This window comes from Protomyctophum parallelum (assembly GCF_964188405.1).
Source record: "Protomyctophum parallelum genome assembly, chromosome: 7".
Classification (NCBI taxonomy): Eukaryota; Metazoa; Chordata; class Actinopteri; order Myctophiformes; family Myctophidae; genus Protomyctophum; species Protomyctophum parallelum.
The window spans coordinates 19220488-19242506 of NC_139705.1; the positions used below are offsets into that span (position 1 = coordinate 19220488).

General features: G+C 42.5%; 1 protein-coding gene across 1 annotated transcript; it reads left to right on the forward strand.

Moving 5' to 3' along the window:
• The first annotated feature begins 516 nt into the window (after positions 1–516).
• Positions 517–21736, forward strand: srms (src-related kinase lacking C-terminal regulatory tyrosine and N-terminal myristylation sites). Its single transcript, XM_083769028.1, has 8 exons — positions 517–1552; positions 5075–5196; positions 8035–8201; positions 14850–14997; positions 15237–15395; positions 17258–17439; positions 18810–18966; positions 20218–21736. The coding sequence occupies exons 1-8, from the start codon at positions 1152–1154 to the stop codon at positions 20415–20417; spliced, it is 1536 nt and encodes a 511-aa protein (XP_083625154.1). The 5' UTR covers positions 517–1151; the 3' UTR covers positions 20418–21736.
• The last annotated feature ends 283 nt before the right edge of the window (positions 21737–22019 follow it).

Below are 22019 nucleotides of genomic sequence, written 5' to 3' on the forward strand. Positions count from 1 at the left end.
AAAAGCAGCTGATATCCTTATCAGCCTCCAACCTTTCAACGTGAGATACTGTGATCTTTATCAGGGCCACTCAAACAAACACGTCCTAATTAAGACACAGCATTGTGATGTAGTAGGTTGAATGAGAGTTATTGAGAACAAAGTTCAGCTTTATTTGGTGAAAAGTAGGATTACAGTATAATCATATTGGAATAGAATAAATTAGCTGGTCCTGCTTAACCAACACACACACACACACGCGCACACACACACACACACACACACACACACACACACACACACACACACACACACACACACACACACACACACACACACACACACACGTGTCAAGTGTGTAGCACAAAAACATATGTTTAGTGCGTAGCCTACTGTTTTCTCTCTCTCCAGTCTCCTCCCTCTCTCTCTCCTCACTCACACGCACGCGCAGGTGCTGCTGTATCCGCCCTCCACGCACGCACGAGCTGGGTGGGGGTCAGGAGGAGTGCGCAGGTGCACTGACAACGGGATCTCCGGGATGTGTTCACCGCGCCAAACCAAACCAAAACACCTAACTTTTGGCGTATGGCGCAGGCTTACCCTTTTAAAAATTCCATACCATTGGCACTTATTCTTCGAGCAACACGGTTTAATATCAGTAACTAGCTTTTCTTCCATTAGGCACGCAGCTATTAGGATGGATTAACATTGTTTTTCCTGTGGGGTCCCGGGGACCTAATGATTCGTTCTTCTGGACCGCCGCCCAGGCCGCCGAGGCGTTTCAGGGAACGATCCGAGTTGGATCGCCTCCACGCCCGTTTCCGCATTCCCACAGGCCGCCGCCGTGGACCGCTCGGGAACCGTGGATGTTTTGATCCGTGATCACAGCAAAGGCGAAAGGAAAACCGGTTCCTCAGGATTCTCTGCTGCTGCTCAACTAGAACTACTGCTGGCGGTGCAGATATGTTAGCTGTGCGAGGAGCGAAAGAGCGTGGAAGGGGGGATTGAATTGTAACTCTGGGCCGGCCCGGGACCAAGCTTTTGTTGGACTAATTTAACCCCCTGAGTGGTACCTCAATTCACCCTCCTACCCGATAACATCCCCCTAACCCTGGGGGATTTATATTATTTATTTATTAAACACCCCTGCGGTTTTTTTTAAATGGTCCGGAATGGAGGATTGCTGTCGCTGCTGTATGCCGTGTCTGAGCCGGCTATGGAACTGCATTTGGCCCGAGTTCCATTATCCAGACATCACCAGCAACCACAACACGATGACCATCGCCAACGCTGCGGTCGTCAACAACAACTCGCGGCCGGCGGAGATCCGGACCATTTCAGGTGACATCCGCGCTCCGTCGCCCAAGAAGAGGCCGGTGCAGCTGTACGCCGCGCTGTTCGACTTCGAAGCCCGGAGCCAGGAGGAGCTGACGGTGAAGGAGGGGGACAAGCTGTCGGTGCTGGAGAAGCGGGGGGAATACGTGCTCGCCAAGAAGCTCACGGGCTCGCTGGAGTCCGGTCTCGTGCCGGCCAACTACGTGGCCCTGCTGCAGGACGAATTCGCCAAACACAAGTGAGTGAGTGGCAGAGAGTGTCACAAACACAGGTCCAGTTAGCCTACTAAATACACCTGCAGCAGGCTGCATCCCATGCAGCAGCAGCAGCAGCTGTGCGCGAGTACCGCATGTTGCCTTTAATTATGTATTGGTGAACAATGAAAGCTATCCTGGCTTTTATAGTACTGAATATTTCATTCACAAGTTTGTGTGGAAAAGCCCCCCCCCAACACACACGCACACAAACACACAGCCTGAGCCTAATTATGTCTTGGCATTAGCTTTAGCTCAGTGCGCAAATTCAGTGCCATGATGACATCTTTGAATTTGAACCTAAATGTACTTGAAACCCCTTTACTGTGTTGAAGCCTGACATTTATGGATGTTCTCTATGCAGCCACAACCCCCCCCCCCCCCCCCCACACACACACACACGCACTTGAAACATTTATTGAAATCCACATAAAAAGAAGTACAAGAATGCCTTGTACAAAGGACATAAACACTGCCAGTGCAGTCAGATAATAGGAAACCAGACAGTTACAAAGTGCCTTGTATAAGGCAGAACATTGTCACATACAATAATGTTGGCATACTTTGACAGGCAGCAGACATCAATCATGGGTAACTAAAGGAAACAACGCCTCCTCCAAATTGACCGGCTTCCAGGATAATGGCTGATATTGAGCAGCAGTACCTTGCCAACTGTTTGGCCCTCCTTTTGTAGAGGCCAGGCCATTTGATGGCCCCTCACAACCAACTTGTGCACGTGCCATAGGGCCCTATGCTACCAAAGATAACAACCAAAAGTTTACATCTGTAGCCTAACTGTGAGATGGCCTGTTCTAGCTGATGATATTTTAGCACTTTAGTTGGGAAGGCTTCCTCTAAGAAGCTGTGATCAACAAAAATGAACACCTCTCCCTATGGTTTCCGTTAACAAAAATGACATCAGTCTTAGCTGAAATGTTAGAGAACCCAGAATCATCACTACACAGGCTAAACATGCTTGGCTTCACAGTAGCATAGCATAATGTTGGACCTGAAAATGGAAGAGAGATCTTTTGATATCAAATGCATTATTTTGTCATGCCTACTTATCCCTTGTAGGGGCCCCTATACATGTGGGACGTGGTTTCACTCTCACAAACGCACGCGCACACGCACACGTGACGCCCACCATATTGTAATGTGCGACAATGGGCTGTGGATTGTGTTTCTCCCTATCAGCTATATCTCGGAGCAGGAATAATCTATTGTAGGGGCAGCAGCTTCTAAAGGGGAGGTAGCCTTATCTAACCTGACTCTGCCAGATGGGGCAGCAGAGAGGAGGGGGGGGGGACCCAGTGTACTCTCTACTGCCCCATCTGGTTAAGCCTTATCATCCTAATAGAGACTTTATGTGATTAAAAAATAAAGAGACAATATGACGATAATATTGCCATTAACAATAAAGGGACCATATGATGATAATATGCCACTCGATTTGCCATTCACTTTATGCCTGCTCATACCCTCTATAAGGAGGCTAAACTGCAGTATGTTTGAAGAACTAGTCTTACCCGTTCTGAATATATGAACAGCAAATGATGTTCAGTGTGTGTAATGTGATGTAATAGATCACATTACTGATAGGGGGGGAATTGTTTACAGATGGTCTTGGGAAGTTGGGTTGTGCACAAAGGTAGGCTAAGTTATGATCCAACAGATATAAAAGTGCACAGTATTGTAACTGTTGCCAAGGCTATGCCCTGTCCGGGCAGTCTGATGCCTGCCTGGGGGCGGTGTGGAAAAGCGGAGGTGCGTTGGGGGGAATGTTGCACGGAAAACTGTGTCCCAGTATTAATCAGTGTCCGTCGCAACATGCATTTCACTGGTGACACGTGATTTGTGGGGAGATGAGTTGTTTTTGACTCAAATTAATGTAATTATGATGATTGTTAGAATGTTTGGCGTGTGTAATGCAGGGCAGATTGAGGTTGGAGTACAGGGCTGCACGGCACTAGGTTCCGTGAGGCTGTTCGTGCGTTGTGAGGAGGCGCTCTAGGCGAGCAGCTGTCTTGCTCTATGCTAGGGAAGGGACAGACTGACAGACAGACAGACAGACAGTGGTTCTTGAATTTAATAGTGAGGAGGCGCTCTAGGCGAGCAGCTGTCTTGCTCTATGCTAGGGAAGGGACAGACTGACAGACAGACAGACAGACAGTGGTTCTTGAATTTAATAGTGAGGAGGCGCTCTAGGCGAGCAGCTGTCTTGCTCTATGCTAGGGAAGGGAAAGACTGACTGACTGACAGACAGACAGACAGACAGACAGCGGTTCTTGAATTGAATAATGATAGCCTAGGCCTACCAGGCTACCACACATATTCTCTTTTGCAAGTTTGTAAAATTACAGACAATGTCCAATGTTCAACCAAAACCTAGCTCTAAACTTTAGGTCTTTATATAGGCTACTATACTAAGAACTAGAAGCTTATACGCCTAGCCTAATTAGAGCCATACACTTAACATAAATTCAATAATTGGACTATTAATACCTAGTATACATTCATACAACACAACCTCATGAGCAGAACCATTATTAACACCTGCACGCATTCTATTTCTAACTAAACACAATAGGCCTATATTTGGACTATAATCTAAATATGTTATAATAATAACAATATTTATAAATAACAATATTTATAAATGGTAAACACCTGTACACTCATACAGTAGCCCACAAGAAACACTTGGAGAGTATACTCCTTGTCACTTCCCACACCTTGTTTCAATGAAACCAGATAGTCATGGAAGTATGCCAAACGGGCAGGAGCCAAGGAGGCCCGCCCTTCACAAGATGATAAAGTAAATATGGGTTAGTTATTCATATCTGTGACAATAGGCAAGACTACACAGCTACAGTACTTGATGCCCTTTCACCAAAGATTAATTTCAAGATCGTCTGAATTCGAGGTCAGCTAGGAGGATACTATAAATAAGAGGATGTCTTGATATAAACAATATTATATTCAAGTTCAGGATAAATGGAAAATGACCATTTAAAAAAAGGTTTAGAAATGTCTTGTTATTGTTGTGTCAAAATCGTTTTAAAGTTGCATTCAGAAGAGGTAAATAGAATTGTCAAAACGGCAAAAGAAGTGTCATGTCTCCTTTTCTATTGTCTATTGTGTTTATGTGAAGGCAGCACCTAAACTCTGGCTGTTTGAGCAGTAACCTTAGTGATCTCTGATGTGCCTGCACACATTTGGGGCCATGTTAACACCCTCTGAGTTAAATGAACAATGAGGATTAATGTTACTGTGTGCTTTGTCCTATGTATGTCCACATGTTTTGTATAAACAGTTTTTTCACTTGTTTATATACACCCCTATGTTCCCTTGTTCGATCAAACCTCCACTCTTTTATCCTCTCTTCTCTTCATCATAAGTCCATACACTTTCTTATTTATTTCGACTCTATACTTATATCCACCTGTCCATTTATCCATCCTCTGCCTGTCCCTCCATCCCTCTATCTGTCTGTCCGTCTGTAGGTGGTACTATGGTAACATAATCCGAGGTAAAGCAGAGAAGTTGCTGCTTGCCTCCCAAAACAAAGATGGCTCCTTCCTGGTGCGGATCAGCGAGAGTCACAGTGACGAGTACACCATCTCAGGTACATTCTCCTCCTCCACTCGTCCCTTTTCTTCCCTTCTCTGCCTCCTGGGTCTTCATCTCTTTCCTCATTCTATCTCTCTTTTCTTTTATATCTCCCCCTTGCCTGCTCCCCACTGTGTCTGCCCTGTTGTTGTTGTTGTTGTTCAAAACGCCACCTCCCTCTTGCCCTCTTTCACTCCCTCCATCCTTTCTGCCACTTGTTTCTGTCTAATCCTTTCTAGTCCCATGTGGTCCTGTCTGTCTTGCCTCCTCTGTATGTCCCCTTTTCTCTTTTCCTCACCTCTCCTCACATTATCAGTCACACATTCCTTGTCTTGTTGTCTCAATCATTCCCTCTCTTCTTTCTGTCTCCTATTTCATCCGCTTATCTCCCCATTCCTTACCCTTCTTCCTCCTTTGTGTTTCACTCTTTCTATTGGTTCTTTCTCCCCCTTAATTTCTTTCTTTCTTTCCTGTCCTCTGCCCTTTCCTGTCGCCCTCCATTACCCTTCAATCTCTCAAGGTCTTTAGCTGCCGGCGCCCACCTTCAGCTCTCTCTCTTTCTCTCTACAGTACATCCTTTCTCCTCCTCGTTCAATTATATTTGTCCTTCTACCACAGTCATTTGTTTTCATTTTATGTGTGTGTGTGTGTGTGTGTGTGTGTGTGTGTGTGTGTGTACATAATTCTTGAACCCCTCAAACACTTACACCAATAGAGTAGTACATGCATGTTTACTATGTTATCTATCTGCTCTACAATGCCCTTGGAGTGGGGGAGGGGCTTCAGAGTGCTGAGTAGTACAGACTGTGTTTGATTAATGGTTAAGAAATGGCTTTGTCAGATAGATGTCATTTTTTATCATACTGTGTGTGTGTGTGTGAGTGCTTCGCCTTTATGTTTAATTATCTTGAAGGGGGTTATTTTTACTAACTACCGGCGTGGAGTATATTATCCTGTTTATTACACGGCTACTTCAATTCAATTTTCGATACTGCATTGTGTATTTCCTGCTCCAAATGTTTAAAAAAAAAATCTTGAGACTTGAGAGCAATGTTTAGTTGTAAACGACATGGTGTGTTTGTGTACATGGCTCTCATGTTGGGTACGGCACAAAATCGCGCAGCGCAGATTGATATGAGCAGGTGCACTGAGCCTTTGATTAGACAGCGGTCTGTTACTGAGCCCAGCGGTCATTATCCAGAAATAACACAGTGCTGAATTCAGTGATTGACCAATCAGAACCAAGCGTTCGATCAAGCCGTGTAATAAGTAAGCGATAATACATGCACAATAGATGTCCCAATATACTGTAGGAAAATAACAGAAGATGTTGGGGTGTGACGTTCTTTATTGTCATATCAGGACACTTCAGTGTGCATTATCACACTTATACCATAGCACTTACACACATACCACTTACCAAAGAAAGAAACGTGTAATAATAATATTAACCGTCTTCCTGCCATTGCCGAAGCCCTTCGGCAATTGAAGCATTAATTTGATATTAACGCTTGCTGCCATTGCCGAAGCCCTTCGGCAATTGCTCTTTTATAGTGCATATGATTGATCAAGCCATAATGCTACTCACGTTAGCCGGTTAGCTAGCAGTGTTGTTAGCACTGCACTGGTTCGTTCATATTAATTCACCGTCGCCATAAGAATCCATTCTATCCGTTTCTTTCAATCGCCTGTATCTCCTATTCCTTGTCCCAGATGGCATTTTTGGTCAAAACAGCGTTTCTTTGACGGCACGAGCCGACGTTGTGGAGTGCTAAAATGTACCGGCATGATTCGATCATGTAAACAAAGGTTGTCTTGGCAACGTAAAGCTGGCAGGGATAAGCTCACTTCCGGTTGAGGCAAAATGTGGCTTTTCAAAATAAGAGCTCAAATTAAAAAAATGCTTGCATGAATTAGGTCCTAATTTCTCAATAAATGGCAGCAGTAAAAGGGTTAATAATGTATGTGTCCCCTATAAACAAAAGCTGTATTGGTCCTTGGTAAACACTAGTGGTTACCAACAACAAGAGAGTTGCTACAAACAAAGATCTACTACAGTTTGTTTATTAGTTTTAATAGTTTAATTTATGCAGTTTAATACATCCTGAGCATTGATTAAGAACAGAGATTAAATTAATTGCTTTTATTTCAATGCAAATTCGTTCACAACCCTGGAATACTGACCTTCTAATGTACACACGTACACTTCTCTTGCTTGCTACATATTCCTGTTTAGTGTATTTGTGTATTGTATGTGCAGTTGTATTTCTTTTTTGCTACTGTGTTATTCATGTTGTGGAGTGTACAGAGACCCCCTGGTGATGCATTATGAAAATAAAATAAATACAAAAAATGAACTGATGAAACAGCTAGTTGAAGTTGAATTTCACTGCAGGCTATTTATGGCCGTGGCATACTGCAGTGGTTTTCAAGCCTTTTCATACCAAGGTCCATTATTTAATCGGTATTTGAGGCACAGACCACAATTTGATGAGATTTAGCCACGCAGACCCAAAACTAAGGGATATTGTTGGTTAAAGTTTTTCCACAATTCCGTGCCGTATTGATGTTGGTACCATAGGAGAGACGGGTGCATTTTGATCAAAATGTTGTAAATTAAGTAATGCAGATGTTTAACAATAATTTAACTCTTGAGAGTGTAAAATGAAACCAAATGGACCCGTTACATTTTACACTCTCAAGAGTTAAAGAACTATAAGGGTCCATTTGGTTACCAACTTTCCATCATTTAGCTGGGGGCCACCTGGAACCCCCCCAAGGACCACTGGTTGAAAACCACTGGCATACTGTAAGGTCTCCTAGTGACGGGTGGTCTCTCCTCTGTCCTCTGCAGCCAGGAGCGAGGGGAAGGTGTACCACTTTAGAATCCAGCGCTCCACCATCGGGGCCTACTTTGTCTCCGACAAGATCTCCTTTGGCACGCTGGGAGAGCTCATCTCCTACTACCAGAAGAACTCCCGCAGTCTGGGGGTCGCCTTGGAAGAACCCTGCGCTCAGCAGGTAGGGTCACTCTCAAACACACACACACACACGACACACACAGGAAAATAAATCCTAGATACCTCCATATCATCGCTGTCGTGGACAGAAACCTTGTATGTCCAAAAAGGTTACTTACAGAAACACTGATGTATGTTCAACAGACACCCTGCATATTGGGCACATGTGTACACTTGGAGTCACAAACAGGCACCCACACAATCACTGACTCAAATGCACAGAGTCACATGCATGCTAAATTTACTGAAATGAATTGGCTCACATGTGACGTGGTGTGTGCACACACCACGTCACATGTGGCGTGGCATGTGCACACACCACGTCACATGTGGCGTGGCGCGCACACACACACACACACACACACACACACACACACACACACACACACACACACACACACACACACACACACACACACACACACACACACAGCATCAACAGGAGAGCAGACAGTGTGGTGAAGTGAGTGATTAGTAGACTGAGCTTTACTTACAGGGACATGTCGTAATTATGAATCATGCTCTCTCTGCTCTCATTAGGTTTCTGTCTTGGCACTTTAGTTAATCAAAGAGGCAACTCATTAATATTCAAAGTTGCCGCAGTATCTTCATGACTCGGCCAGTTTGTAGTCTGGGGCGTGTCGCATATGGAGAAAAGAAGATATACAATATATTTTAGCTATTACCTCTATCGATACTGTGACAACAACAATATCATTTATGACGAGGATGAAGTGATTAGAACCAGAAAAAGACAACACACATCACAATATTATGATATCCAAAACCCAGGTTATATCTAGTCTCAACTGTATGCCTTTGTTGTGACCAATGTTAAATTAGGTCTCTCCACTGTAACGCCCCAAACAGACAGAAAAAAAGAGAAAGAAAAGGCCAGTTGCACTGACCCAGCCGTTATGTCTCTATTCACTACTCAATAAATAGTGTAAACTACAGGAATGAGTGCTATCGGGTCAAGGGGAACGGCGTGGCTCCAGTGTTTTTTGGGCGAGGTTTCAGAGCGAACACGAGCTCGTTGACTTCCATTGTATCGTTAAAGTTAAATATTTTTAAAAGAATAAAACCTATGAGAAAAGTATTAGTGGAGGTACTCCAGCGGTTTGCTTTGTGGTGTTCGTATTTATCTGTTGTGTGAAAAAAAGAATTGAATGCACACAAGACAATGGCGAAACAAATTCCTATGTGTGTACAGACAATGGCTATTAAAGGAATCTGAATCTGCTAGATTAGCTATGGACAGACAAATGGACCGACACACGCAAACACAAATACTAGTGGCGCGACAGCTGCGGCTTTCTGTCACTGTGCACCAGAACTCTGGTGCTGATCTGTCCAGCTGACAACTAGACTCCTACAGAGCGAAACCGTGAAAAAGTCCAAACTAGCAATTGAGTCATTACAGAGAAGTGGCAGTTTAATGAGCCATGTGTTGTTTTCTATATTCATGGGTTATAGTTTAAAAGAGGGCATATTTGGGGCAGAAGTAATCCGATAATTGAATTACATGGAACATTTGAAGAACAAAAAATAAAACGGAAGAAAATTAAGCTGTTTTCAAAGCTGTGAAAAGAACCAGAATAATTAATTTATGTGGATGATAAAACTAACAGAGAGAATTCAGAGGATAACCAGAGGGTATATATGTGCATGTTTGCACAATTATTCACTGTAAAAAATTGAATATTTCTGAGAAAGAACCCCAGGAGACTGTGACTAAAACACCACAACCAGCCTTAAGTTTTACACAGTAAAGTGAGTGTTACAGGTCATTCAGTCATTATTGTACACTATTTGAGTTAGGATTTGACAGTGTGCATTTAGTTTCTTTCTGCAGTGCGACAGAAGAAGCCCCCACAGTGGAGTATTTTTAAGTCAAGGATTAACACACACAGGGGCTCAGTCAGTACCTTAGAGAGAACTAGAAGAATCCTTTCTCTGTCATTCCTAAAGGTCACCTACGGTACTCTACTGTAATTACCGGGATTCTTACAAGTTGCAGTGGTGATCTGAATCCAGGAACCCGTGAATTAATGTAAAACATAAATTGAACCAATTAACAAAGGATTACCAATGATTATAGTACACGGACACGCTGGTTTCATATGGTGTGTATTATGCAAGAGGAGACCTATTTGTCATTATCTTTAATCTCAGGATTTGTAATGTCTGTTCATGTCCTGGGGTGAAACCCTTTCAGAATGGATCCTCTGGTGTTTCTGATTAAACCATTATTCAAAGGTTTAACCACTTAAATCCTGCATACTTACTATCGCTGAATGTTTGCTTATTTTTTGCAGAATGTTCTATTTTGGTCAAAAGTTTGCCTATACAAACATGTATTTCACGTACTGTATTGAGACATGCCTCGATTAGGGCATGAGGGTTCATGTGGTTAATTATGTTTTACACCGAAGGGATTCACTTCTCATTTGGCAGCAGACCCAAACACTGCATTTTTCAATGCATACAGTAGAGACCTGTTAAATTATTGTAATTATGAATATGAAGCATGAGACGAAGATGTGATGGCAAAAAAAAACTAAAATGACTCTTAGAAAAGATGCTGATATCCCCAAGGACTCTGTGAGTGAGCAGGTAGGTACAATATGTAGGTCAGTACGACATTCTGCCAGCCAAAACAGTAGGGACAGTACAGTAGGGAACTTGGTTGACAATTCTACACACTCACTCTATTGTATAATAGAAACACAATGAATGCTGAACCTTGGAGTAAGATTTTGTTTCACAAAGGATTTGACATAAAGAAATGTTAATAATCTTAATTGAGTTGCTAAATTGCTCACTTAATTGATCCGTCGCAGTAAAAGGGAAGCATTACTGTATAACTTCAAATATATGGGAAATTACAACGCATATCTGAGAAGAATCTCCACATCGCACCGTAACAGTAGGCATACCTTAGGCTTGTTAGTGGCCGTTCGCCACTGTTCCAGCAACTAGCTTGGATTCAGATGTCACCAGACGTATCGGTAGGCAGAGATATCCAGTTGTCTGGCAACGGGAGACTAGTTTTGTTTCTTTGTGCCCGGTTGCTCGTGATAACAGTTAAGCATGCAAGTATATGTGATGAATATAGATTATCTTATCTCCCAGGCATTCATGGTAGTTTATTATATCCATAGCCCTATTTAGCCACAAAGATGAGGTGAAAATAGCATTTTGAACAATGCAGCAAATATCAGATGTCGCCCTCCCAGTCTTTTTATCATTCCCCTCAACCAGGGCAAATTAATGCTGTGTATGTGACCGTGCTGTGTACACAAAAATAACTACATCCATTTGTAACTCAAAGTTCGTACAAATCTGAGTTCCAAATGAACATTGAGGAATGGAGGATTATATTGTATTGTGTAGTCTTTGGAGAGAAGAGTTCAGTGATTGGTGGCTTTTTCTTTCTTCTTCCTTGCAGACCACAGTTTGAGGCTCAGTTACCATGTGACCATGGACACAATCTGAAGCTACTCACTGTCACATGCACACACATACCGCACGCACTCACATATGGACACACACACACACACACACACACACACACACACACACACACACTTACTGTAGGCCACATAGAAATGCACACATACCCATATAGCAAGTGCATTTGCATACGTTACTGTCTATGATCATTCATCCCATTTGTTTTAATTTTCATTTCAAATGCTGAGTTTTAAATGCATCATTTTTTAGGGCTGTCAATCGATTAAAATATTTAATCTGATTAATCGCATGATTGTCCATAGTTAACTGTGATTAATCGCAAATTAATGGCATATTTCTTATCCGTTCTAAATATACCTTAAATCAGTGGTTTTCAAGATTTTTCATATCAAGGTCCATTATTTATTCTGCATTTGAGCCACGGACCACCATTTGATGACAATTAGCCTTCCAGACCCAAACTAAAGAACTGTATTGATGTTGGCCAATGGTACCATTACGACAGATAACAGGCCATGTTGATCAAAATAACATGTTTTCTAAGTTTTCTAATTGTGTAGACTTAAATTAACTTAAGTAATGCAGCTGTTTAACAATTATTCAACTCTTCAGTGTAAAATTGCCATGCGTCTCTCAACCATTCTGTCAAACTTCACAGTACGTTAATCGCGCGTTAAAATAAATAGTGCCGTTAAAAGGATTGTGAGTTAACTAGTTAATAGTGCGTTAACTTTGACAGCCCTAATCATTTTAATATTTATTTATCATTAAATCTAGAATGATTTATTCCAATCACCAGAACAAAGATTTGTTATAGATTGCTTTGATTTGGCTATTGGATGATTGTACCTGTGCCTTTTCTTAAAGCTTTTGCAAAATTCTAATGGCATTTCAAAGTCAAAGTCAAAGTCATATGATTTGTCACACACGTTACACTACCTGCCCGGCTCCTGCTATTTGTTTAAATGGTGCCACTTTTTGCTACGTATTTAACCACTTAAGACCTATGCACATGGTGTATGATGAAAATCTGACCTGCAACCTCACAACTTAAAAAAAATAAAAATAAAAAAATAAAAAAAAATAAAGTAGTCAAATCTGAAAATAATGTCAAATAAAGTATATGTGACATGTTGTGTATACAATCTGATTCACAACAATAACACTGAGATACTTGAAATGTTTAACCCATCGATGCCTGAGGCCAAATCTGGAAACTGCTTCTAGGGACCTTTTTTTAAATAGTTTTGTTGCTTAAACTAAGTAAACGAAGACAATTTCATGTCTTTTATTTGTATTTATTAGACCATATTGGCTTGCCATTGTCTTTTTAACTTGTTGATTGCTTGATGTGCTCTCACTTGAAAATCATTCATTTCATTCATATTATTTATTTCATTTTATATCAAAGTGCTTAATCACTAGAACATGTTGAGTAGCATGAGATTGTGTTGTTATTTGTTAAGGAATAAATTTGTCACATCCGTTTTTGATGTCCGCTCCCATTTATTCATACAGGAGATTGACAATTCCATCCATCCATCCATCCATCCATCCATCTGTTCATTCATATATTCACTCACCCACACGTATTCCACAATATTGCCAAACATTAAAATTGGACACATGGGGAATGTATGTATAGTATATTCCCAAATGCTTATATTACTAGGCACAGTATTTTAAAATGTACAATTGTCAACAATATAGAAAAATGTGCTTATTGTCAAAACAGCTCCCTGTTGCTGCCCCGCCTCCACTCAAAAGACTGCGATTTGACATTAATGTTTGTATCTAGTTGACATAAACGCAAGTGTACCCAACACCGGCATTGTTGGGCACTCCTGTTTTGCTGTGGATTTTGAAAATACTTCTCCCAGCTCCACAAAGCCTGACTGTACAGAGCCACAGACATTCATAGTGCTTTCAAACCTCAGTCTTTATAGACTGAGGTTTGAAAGTGTACATGTAGTATGTATAGGTGGCCCCGGGGAGGTTGGAATAGTGGTTTGACTGCCGCATAACGCAGGTTCCCAGATTCAATGTGTCCCTGTCAAGCTGACACTGAATCTGCTCACTCAGCAGTAAGTCCTTCTGAATAACGGCATCAGCTAAATGTCTGGAATAAAATATCATGTCAAATATACTCCTGTGCACTTTGTATCAAATACCACTGAAACCCTCCGTCTTGTTTCTCTCAGTTGTCCTACACCGGAAAATCCTCAGTGTTCATTTAACTTTGCGAGTGTACAAATGTAACCAAATGGACCCGTTGGCGTCCATTTGTACACTATTGAGTGACATTGATAATGATCACTGAGCATTTTGCTTTGTACTTGACCCTGCAAAGGCTAGCAGCGGAAAGCATTTCTGTGTGTTTTTTTTCTTTTAAATGCCACCAGTCAGCACTTGGCTTTAGTTGTTATATAAACAAAACTGATACCCCTGAAAAGCTTGGAGAAAGCATGAATCCTGTGTTTATTTAAGGCCGGTTAAGATTTTGCTCTGAGAAATATTTGTGGCATAGTATGAGATGAAAAATAAAACGACTCTTACTGTCACTTTTAAATAATCAGTCCATGAATTTAGCTTTGTAAGCTGTCCTAATTGATATACTGTAAATGATATGGAGCCATCTTCAAGCTGTGGAACCTTTAAACAGGGGCTTGTCTTAACATATTGAAGAATTCAACTGTAAAACGTTCTCTTGTTGTTATTTTAGCATAATAAGTAAACTGAAAATAACTTGATTCCAATGTTTTCAGATAGACTGTGGGTGTATAAATCATTAGGCCAGAGCACAGAAGTCCCTCCTTTGAAAAGAGAGCTTGCACAACACAATCTTCTAATCCCAACAGAGAAAGTCAGCAGAGAGATGAAACGGAATATTAACAAGGTTTAGTCAGAATACTAATGAGGTCAGGCTGAGTTACGACCGGATGTACAGTAAATGCTTTATAGGATCAGGGTGTGTGTGTGTGTGTGTGTGTGTGTGTGTGTGTGTGCCTGCACTCTGACAAAAATGTAGTGCATTATTATTATCACTCAGGATTTTACAGTGTACATGCTTAGAACCTCTGTCATGGACCACTTGATTTAAAATAAATGGTTGAAAGAGTCTGATAGCAACGATGGCGTGTGAAGTGAACACATTTGTTTGGTCTCTGTGCAGAGGGAGCTGTTTGACATGGAACCCTGGGAGAGGCCCAGAGAGGAGTTCAAAATGCACCGCAAGCTGGGAGAGGGACACTTTGGAGAGGTGTGGGAGGCCGTATGGACCACGGAGAACAAGAGAGTGGCCATTAAGATGCTCAAACAAGGTATGGATATGGATAGACAAATGGGATGGATGGATAGGATTAGATCGGTGGATGGATGGGTGGTTGCTTGGATGGATGGATCTATAGAAATGATGGATGGGTAGATACGGTAGATAAGATAGACGAATTGATATACTGTAGATGGGTGCCTAGATGGACATAGGGTGCATAGGATGACTGATTTAATGGACAGATAGGATGGATTAATGGATTCCTTCCCTCCCTCTGCTCCTCCCCAGAGGACACAAAGCAGGAGGAGTTTGTAAAGGAGGTCCAGGCATTGAAGAACCTCCACCATCCCAGGCTGATCCAGCTCTTAGCTCTGTGTTCCAGAGGAGAGCCCGTCTACATCGTCACCGAGCTCATGACCAAAGGCAGCCTCAAAGCCTACCTCATCTGTATGTTGCACACACACACACACACACACACACACACACACACACACACACACACAGGTGCATAAAGCAAGAGCTGGGAGCCAGAGGGAGGAGTGCTCAGGTGCACTCACGCTCGTAGCCTCAAGCCCTACTCAAACTACGTCACGTACAGTAATTTCCACCAGTAACTTGAAACAAATCAGAGATAAGATAAAGGTCCGTCTGGCCTGGTACATTCCTGGAATTAATCTGATTCTGTCATTCACTACACAGTGACTCACAGTCGCTAAACAGGCTCTATAGAGGGCATGCGTGTGACATCATCGTCATACCCGGAAGTTATGCGGTAATTACCCACAACAAACATACCGTAACAATTACATACACACCACAAGACAATAAAAGTCGAGTAAAAAAAAGAAGAAAGAAAGGATAACAATCTATTAAATTGCAGGCCAGTTAATTGAAATTACAGTAATTGATCTTGTCTTTTAAGGAGCTTCTTAAAACTAGCCTTACTGGTTGCTTCAGTGGTCATAGTTGGTAGCTTGTTCCATATACAGTAGTAATTGCCCTTACATGATCTGCATACTACATTTGTTCTGGGTTTTTTGTTTAACCATGTGACCCCTAGTAACCTGCCTGGTAGCATGGCTATGAAGATCTCTCACATACTGCATTTGTGAGCACAGACAAACTGGTTGTTTACTATGACAAATATTCCAAAAGAAACTCACAAAATTGCATGCCCAACCTCTCCTCTACTCTGAGCCATGCAGTATCTCAGTACTTTGCCTCACACCCAATGGACAGTGACCGTGCAACATTTGCAGCTTTATTCTGAGCTATTTGAAGCGTAGACCGATGAGACACACATAATAGAGGTGAGATAGTGCTAGTGAATGTGTCACTAGACACTAACACTCTAGAGCCTGGGATAAAAAACAAGGAACACCTTTTAATGCATGCTATTCCTCTACCCATTGAGTGATAGGCACAACTGATTATCCTCCGTAATGTCTAGCAGTGAAAATAATATTACATACTACTATGAAAACTATGCAAAACCTGTCAGTCGGTCCGTCGCGCCTCGTGACACATTCCATATACGGCCATCAGTCCGTCACGCCCGTGACACGCTCCATATTTGGCCGTCTCCATATATGAAGATCACGACAATGACCTCAAGTGGTGATAATGGCAGTTAACCGATAAATACATACATTACATGATCCATTCAGATATATATATACACACACACACACACACACACACACACACACACACACACACACACACACACACACACACACACACACACACACACACAGAGAGAGAGAAACATGTTTATATAATCACAGACATCAGCCTCAAGGCCTGCATTAGTGGTAGATCAAACACAACAATGTACATTCTTGACTTGCACACGCACACACGCACGCACGCACACACACACACACACACACACACACACACACACACTCCTCATGCATATTACATACAGGCATGCACATTATGCCAGAAGACATGGAATTAACCATGCATTATGCAGGAAGACATGTGCCCACCCACATGCACAGCGCGCTCGTGCGCACACACACACACACACACACACACACACACACACACACACACACACATGGTATAATACTGTCAAAGCTGTCAGTCCAACAGATCATTTTAAATGATGAATATTCAAATAATGTGGGGGGGGGAAAAACGTTCTTAGGTATGTTATAATTAAGCGACGAGGCACACATAGCAAGGCAAAATGGAGATGCTGCTTCCATAGACCAGACAGAATATAATCATCATTGACATTACACCGATCATCAGTATGCTAAATAACACCTGCACTGCTACTGTGTGTGACTTTGCTGCAGCGGCAGAGGGCCAGGTGCTAACGTCAGCCCATCTGATCTACATGGGCAGTCAGATATCAGAGGGGATGGCCTATCTGGAGGATCGGCACATCGTTCACAGAGACCTGGCAGCGAGGAACATCCTGGTGGGGGATGACCTGGTCTGCAAGGTGGCCGACTTCGGACTGGCAAGAATTATTAAGGTTTGGGGAGTGCGTGTGCGTGTGTGCGTGCGTGCGTATGTGTGTGTGTGTGTTAGGGCTGCAACTAACGATTATTTTCATCGATTCATCTGCCGATTATTTAATCGATTAATCGGATTATGACACTTATTTAGCTATCACCTTAAAAATATATTTTAGGTTATAACTTTGTTCTAACTAACAAAATATATAATTAATTCAAAATTTCATTTGATTAGCTGCTGATTAGGCTGCTATTCAAATAAAAGACAAACAGAAGAGAGATGGATCACTCCTCTTTAGTTTAGTTACACTTGGAAAAACTATGGTTAAGTGGGAAATCACCTATGATAAATTGCAAAAAAAAAAAAAAAAAATGGGGCACGGTGGCACAGTTGGTAGTGCTGTCGCCTCACAGCTAGAAGGTCCTGGGTTCGATTCCCGCTCGGGGCGCTGTGGGTGCTGGCGGCGTGTTTCCTCCTCCGCGTCATCAGTGCCCATACCCGAGGCGGTGTTGGCGAAAGGGCCTTTCTGTGTGGAGTTTGCATGTTCTCCCCGTGTCCCCTAGGGTAGGTACCCTCACAAAAACATGCAGAAATCCTGGTCTCTAAACTGCCTCCCCCTGGACAGCCGGGGCGCCTGATGGAGGGGAAAGGAACTGGTTGGAATAACGTGTTCCTTCCACGCGCTACGTCCAACCAGGGAAACTCCCCTCTGTCAGGTGTAAATGAGCAACTTGGACACTCAGGCATGAAGGAAGCATGAGTTCAAGTCCGTTGCTCTCCCCTTGTCCCCCATATATGGGGACTAGGTTGGTGGAGGGTGTGTAGAGCCCAGGATCACATTAGATAATTGACACAGGGGTGAAAAATGGGTTACAAAATCGTGGGATAAAATAAAAGAAAAAAGAAAATTGCAAAAAACTCTAGTGATTAGTTGCCGATTCGATTAATCGATTACTAAATTAGTTGACAACTAATTGAATAATCGATTCGATTACGATGAATCGATGAATCGTAGCAGCCCTAGTGTTTGTGTGTGTGTAAAGGGGCAGCGGTGGCCGAACGGTTTGCGGAGCGGTCTTGATATCGGAAGGTCGCTAGTTCGTCTCCCCGGACCGGCAAGTTAAAATTACCACCGCTGAAGTGCCCTTACCACCATTGAACCCCTACCATGAAATGTTCTATGTGCAGGGCCTGGCTATAAACAAGTTCTTGAGCTTAGTCCAGTTACCCTGGGTAAACATAGTAACTTTGCTTTGCTTTGTGTGTCGATATGACTGGTATGACCAAATAAGGGCATATTCCGATACTGGTATCGGGACATCTCTAGTACAGCTAATGTTACAGTATGTACTGTAATGTATGTATGCCTGTCCCGTGTGCCTCCAGGACAGCGTCTATACAGCCAGTCGTAGCACTAAGATCCCAGTGAGGTGGACCGCTCCGGAGGCTGCTCTGTACCAGAAGTTCTCCGTCAAGTCAGACGTCTGGTCGTTTGGTGTGTTGCTCTATGAGATGATGTCACGGGGGAAGATGCCCTATGATGGTAAAAAACACTGAACATTTTTGTTCATCTATCCACCGATACTGTGTGTGTGCGCGCGTGCGTGTGTTTATTGATTCATTGTTACTGTGTGTGAACAGTATGTGTTTGTGTGTGTGTGTATACTGTACATGCATGTTTATGGATTGATTGCTTTTAGCCACATGAACGTCATAATAGGTTCAAATTGCAAAAATAGTTGCAACATGTTGTGACCTTGTAAATCTGCTATTTTCACTATTTGACGTACAACAAAGTACGTAGGGTTGCTTGCTTCACACATTGGGTTTGATGCTGCATATTGGCTGAGAGGAGAGGGAGTAAATTCAGTAATCTGAAGCAGGCTTGGATTTGATTTAGTGTTCACTGTAAAATCTTGATTGCTAATCTAACGGATGTAAATTTTATTTGGATTCAAACACAACATATCGGGCCATCATTAATTAAACAAGAATCCAGAGGATGCCGCTTAAAACCATGACTAAAAGACATTCCAAAGTAATCCTCGATGTCAGAGACTGTCATATATCATCTCATACTGGCCAATCAGAATGCCTGTTGCCACAAATATACGTCATATTTGGCGGACATTTGACCTAATGTCTCCTTTCATTGTCGATGGCAAATGTGAGACGTGTGGGGACAAGATGACGTACATTTTCCCTTCATTGTCAATGGCATTTAATGTTTGTGTTGCGGACATTTTTTGGGAACAAAAGCTGTATATAAGGATATATATGGACTCAAAAACAAAGTCCATATATGGGCATTCCCAGACCTGTTGCTTCAGCGCGACCTAGCCCTTTAGGGCGTCTTACTGGTACCGACCTAGCCCTTTAGGGCGTCTTACTGGTAGTAAATCATCTTGGTACGGGTGTTAGACTCCGGCAGAATAGTAGTTTGCTTTACGATCTATGTTGGCCTGTTAAATAATAAGTCACATAATGAGCATAGTGGCAATAATGACTTAGAGCCGATTCATACTCCTATTTTAGAGCCGAATAAAAGTTGGTTCGGCTCTGTAGAGCATACAATTTGACGTCATTTGAGGTTCAGGGGGGCGGGTACCGTCCTAAAGTTGGCTCTTCGGTGCTACTGACATTTTCTGACGAGCCGAAATTATTTCGGCACTACAGCGCCGAAACAGTGGTAAAATAGGAGTATGAATCGGCCCTTACGCTGTCTCTCTGCTCCTCTTGCCTTCTTCTATTCCCTTTTTTAATTCCCCCTCATGTCTCTCTGTCTCTCTGCCAGGTAAGAGCAATAAGGAAGTACTGGAGCTCCTATCATCAGGTTTCCGGCTGCCGTGTCCGACCCGATGCCCCCAGAACATCTACCGAATCATGATGGACTGCTGGACCCCTGAACCCTCCAAGAGACCTTCTTTTCATGCCCTGCACAGCCAGCTGGACTCCATCTATGCCCGGATATACTTCAAGACCATCGAGGTGTAGAGAGGATTATTATTGGACTTCCACTATGTGTCAGAGAGAAATAGAAAGGAGGAGAACAGAGAGTATTGGCCGGGGGACGGGGGCTCAGAAGAGGATTTGAGAATGTGACGGAGGGAGAGCAACATTCTTCTATTCACACTAAGGATTTTATTTTAGAAACGGCAAGTGGAGTAGAGAGAGAGGGAAGAGAGAAAGGTAGTGAAAATTGGCTCAGTTTTCTACTCATCACACAATGACGTGATTTATAACAAGAGAGGAGGAAGAGGACTGTTCTTCCTCTTTACTTTGTTTAAATATCTCATAGGGGAAGGAGAGAAAGGCTGGACATCCCTCCAAGAGAGCAGGAAAAGCCCAATGAGAGACACGAATATGAAGGAAGTTGATGGAGTAGGACAGGACAGGACAGGACAGGAGAGGAGAAATGAAGACGCCATGTGAATAATACTGCACTCGTACCAAACTAACCACTCGGAACACTCACACTCACGCTCACAGCACAAAACTTCTATGGTTTTATACCCCAAGCTGTGATTTGTACACATTTTTCTAAATTGTATTTTATTATCTATGTGCCATGTCTGTGGAGCCACACAATGAAATATAAGGACGGGTCAAGATTTGAAAGTGACCCGTCCGTGGACTCCGGTGTCCAATGTTGAATTTACTTTATGTGCAATAATTCAGTGCTTCCTGGGTCATGTGACCGTCAAGCTTACAGAGTGTTTACTCGCCAGACTTAATTTACAGGGGGTTTTTGGCCAATGGTAGCGCAGTATAGCCTGTAGCTATGAAAACCAATTTCTCTTTTTTTTCCTTTTGTCTATTATTTTTATATTTTCACTTTCACTGAGAAACCTCTGCAATAACAAATAGCTCTAATGGGCCATAATGCTATATGTATGTATTTCTAATGAATAGGACTCTGTTATGGTGTTCGCTCAGCTACCGGCCCGCTGTCACGGACAGTCACAACTTGAGTGCCTATGTTTACACTCCAGAATCTGAACACACTGAAGAACTTGCAAACTGTGGACTACAAAGAACTACACAAAGCCACTGGGACCGCACAGAGACCTAACCATAGTAGCCAGAGGAGGTTTTTAATGGGTCATTCAGGGGTGGGAGGGGGTTGTGCCAAAAAATATGATTTCGCAGTGTTGTTTTAAAACGATGCAATTAGCCAACAATGCAATTTTGGACGTCCTATGCATGGTATTTATAGAAGATGAAAGCAAGTGAAGTGAAGGAAACTTGAGCCATAAACATCAAAAACACCAAAAGATGAATTTAGGGCTGCATGCAATTTGGTACCAACCAGAATGGATGGGAAGTATATTAATAAAAGTATTTTTAGGTTTTATTTTGTCATGAGTGGAGCTTTGATTTCAACAGAAGCTAAATCTATATTACAGACAGTTGAAGTAAACTAGGTAATCATGAGTGCATGAACCTTCAACCCTGTCAGTTATTTTATGAGCCTTTGTATTCTTCTATCCAGTAAGTAATCAGATATTCTCATGTGCGTGTGTACGTGCACCGGCGGGCGGTTGTCTTTCTCTCCCTCCAGAAGTGACACCATTAAGCATCGCTGGACTCTACAGC

Bases quoted from the DNA above. Each gene is read 5' to 3' on its own strand.
- srms (XM_083769028.1), top strand. From the start codon at position 1,152: ATGGAGGATTGCTGTCGCTGCTGTATGCCGTGTCTGAGCCGGCTATGG. The intron at 15,396-17,257 runs GTATGTTGCACA...ACTTTGCTGCAG, and splicing joins CCTCAAAGCCTACCTCATCT to CGGCAGAGGGCCAGGTGCTA. The intron at 17,440-18,809 runs GTTTGGGGAGTG...GTGTGCCTCCAG, and splicing joins GACTGGCAAGAATTATTAAG to GACAGCGTCTATACAGCCAG.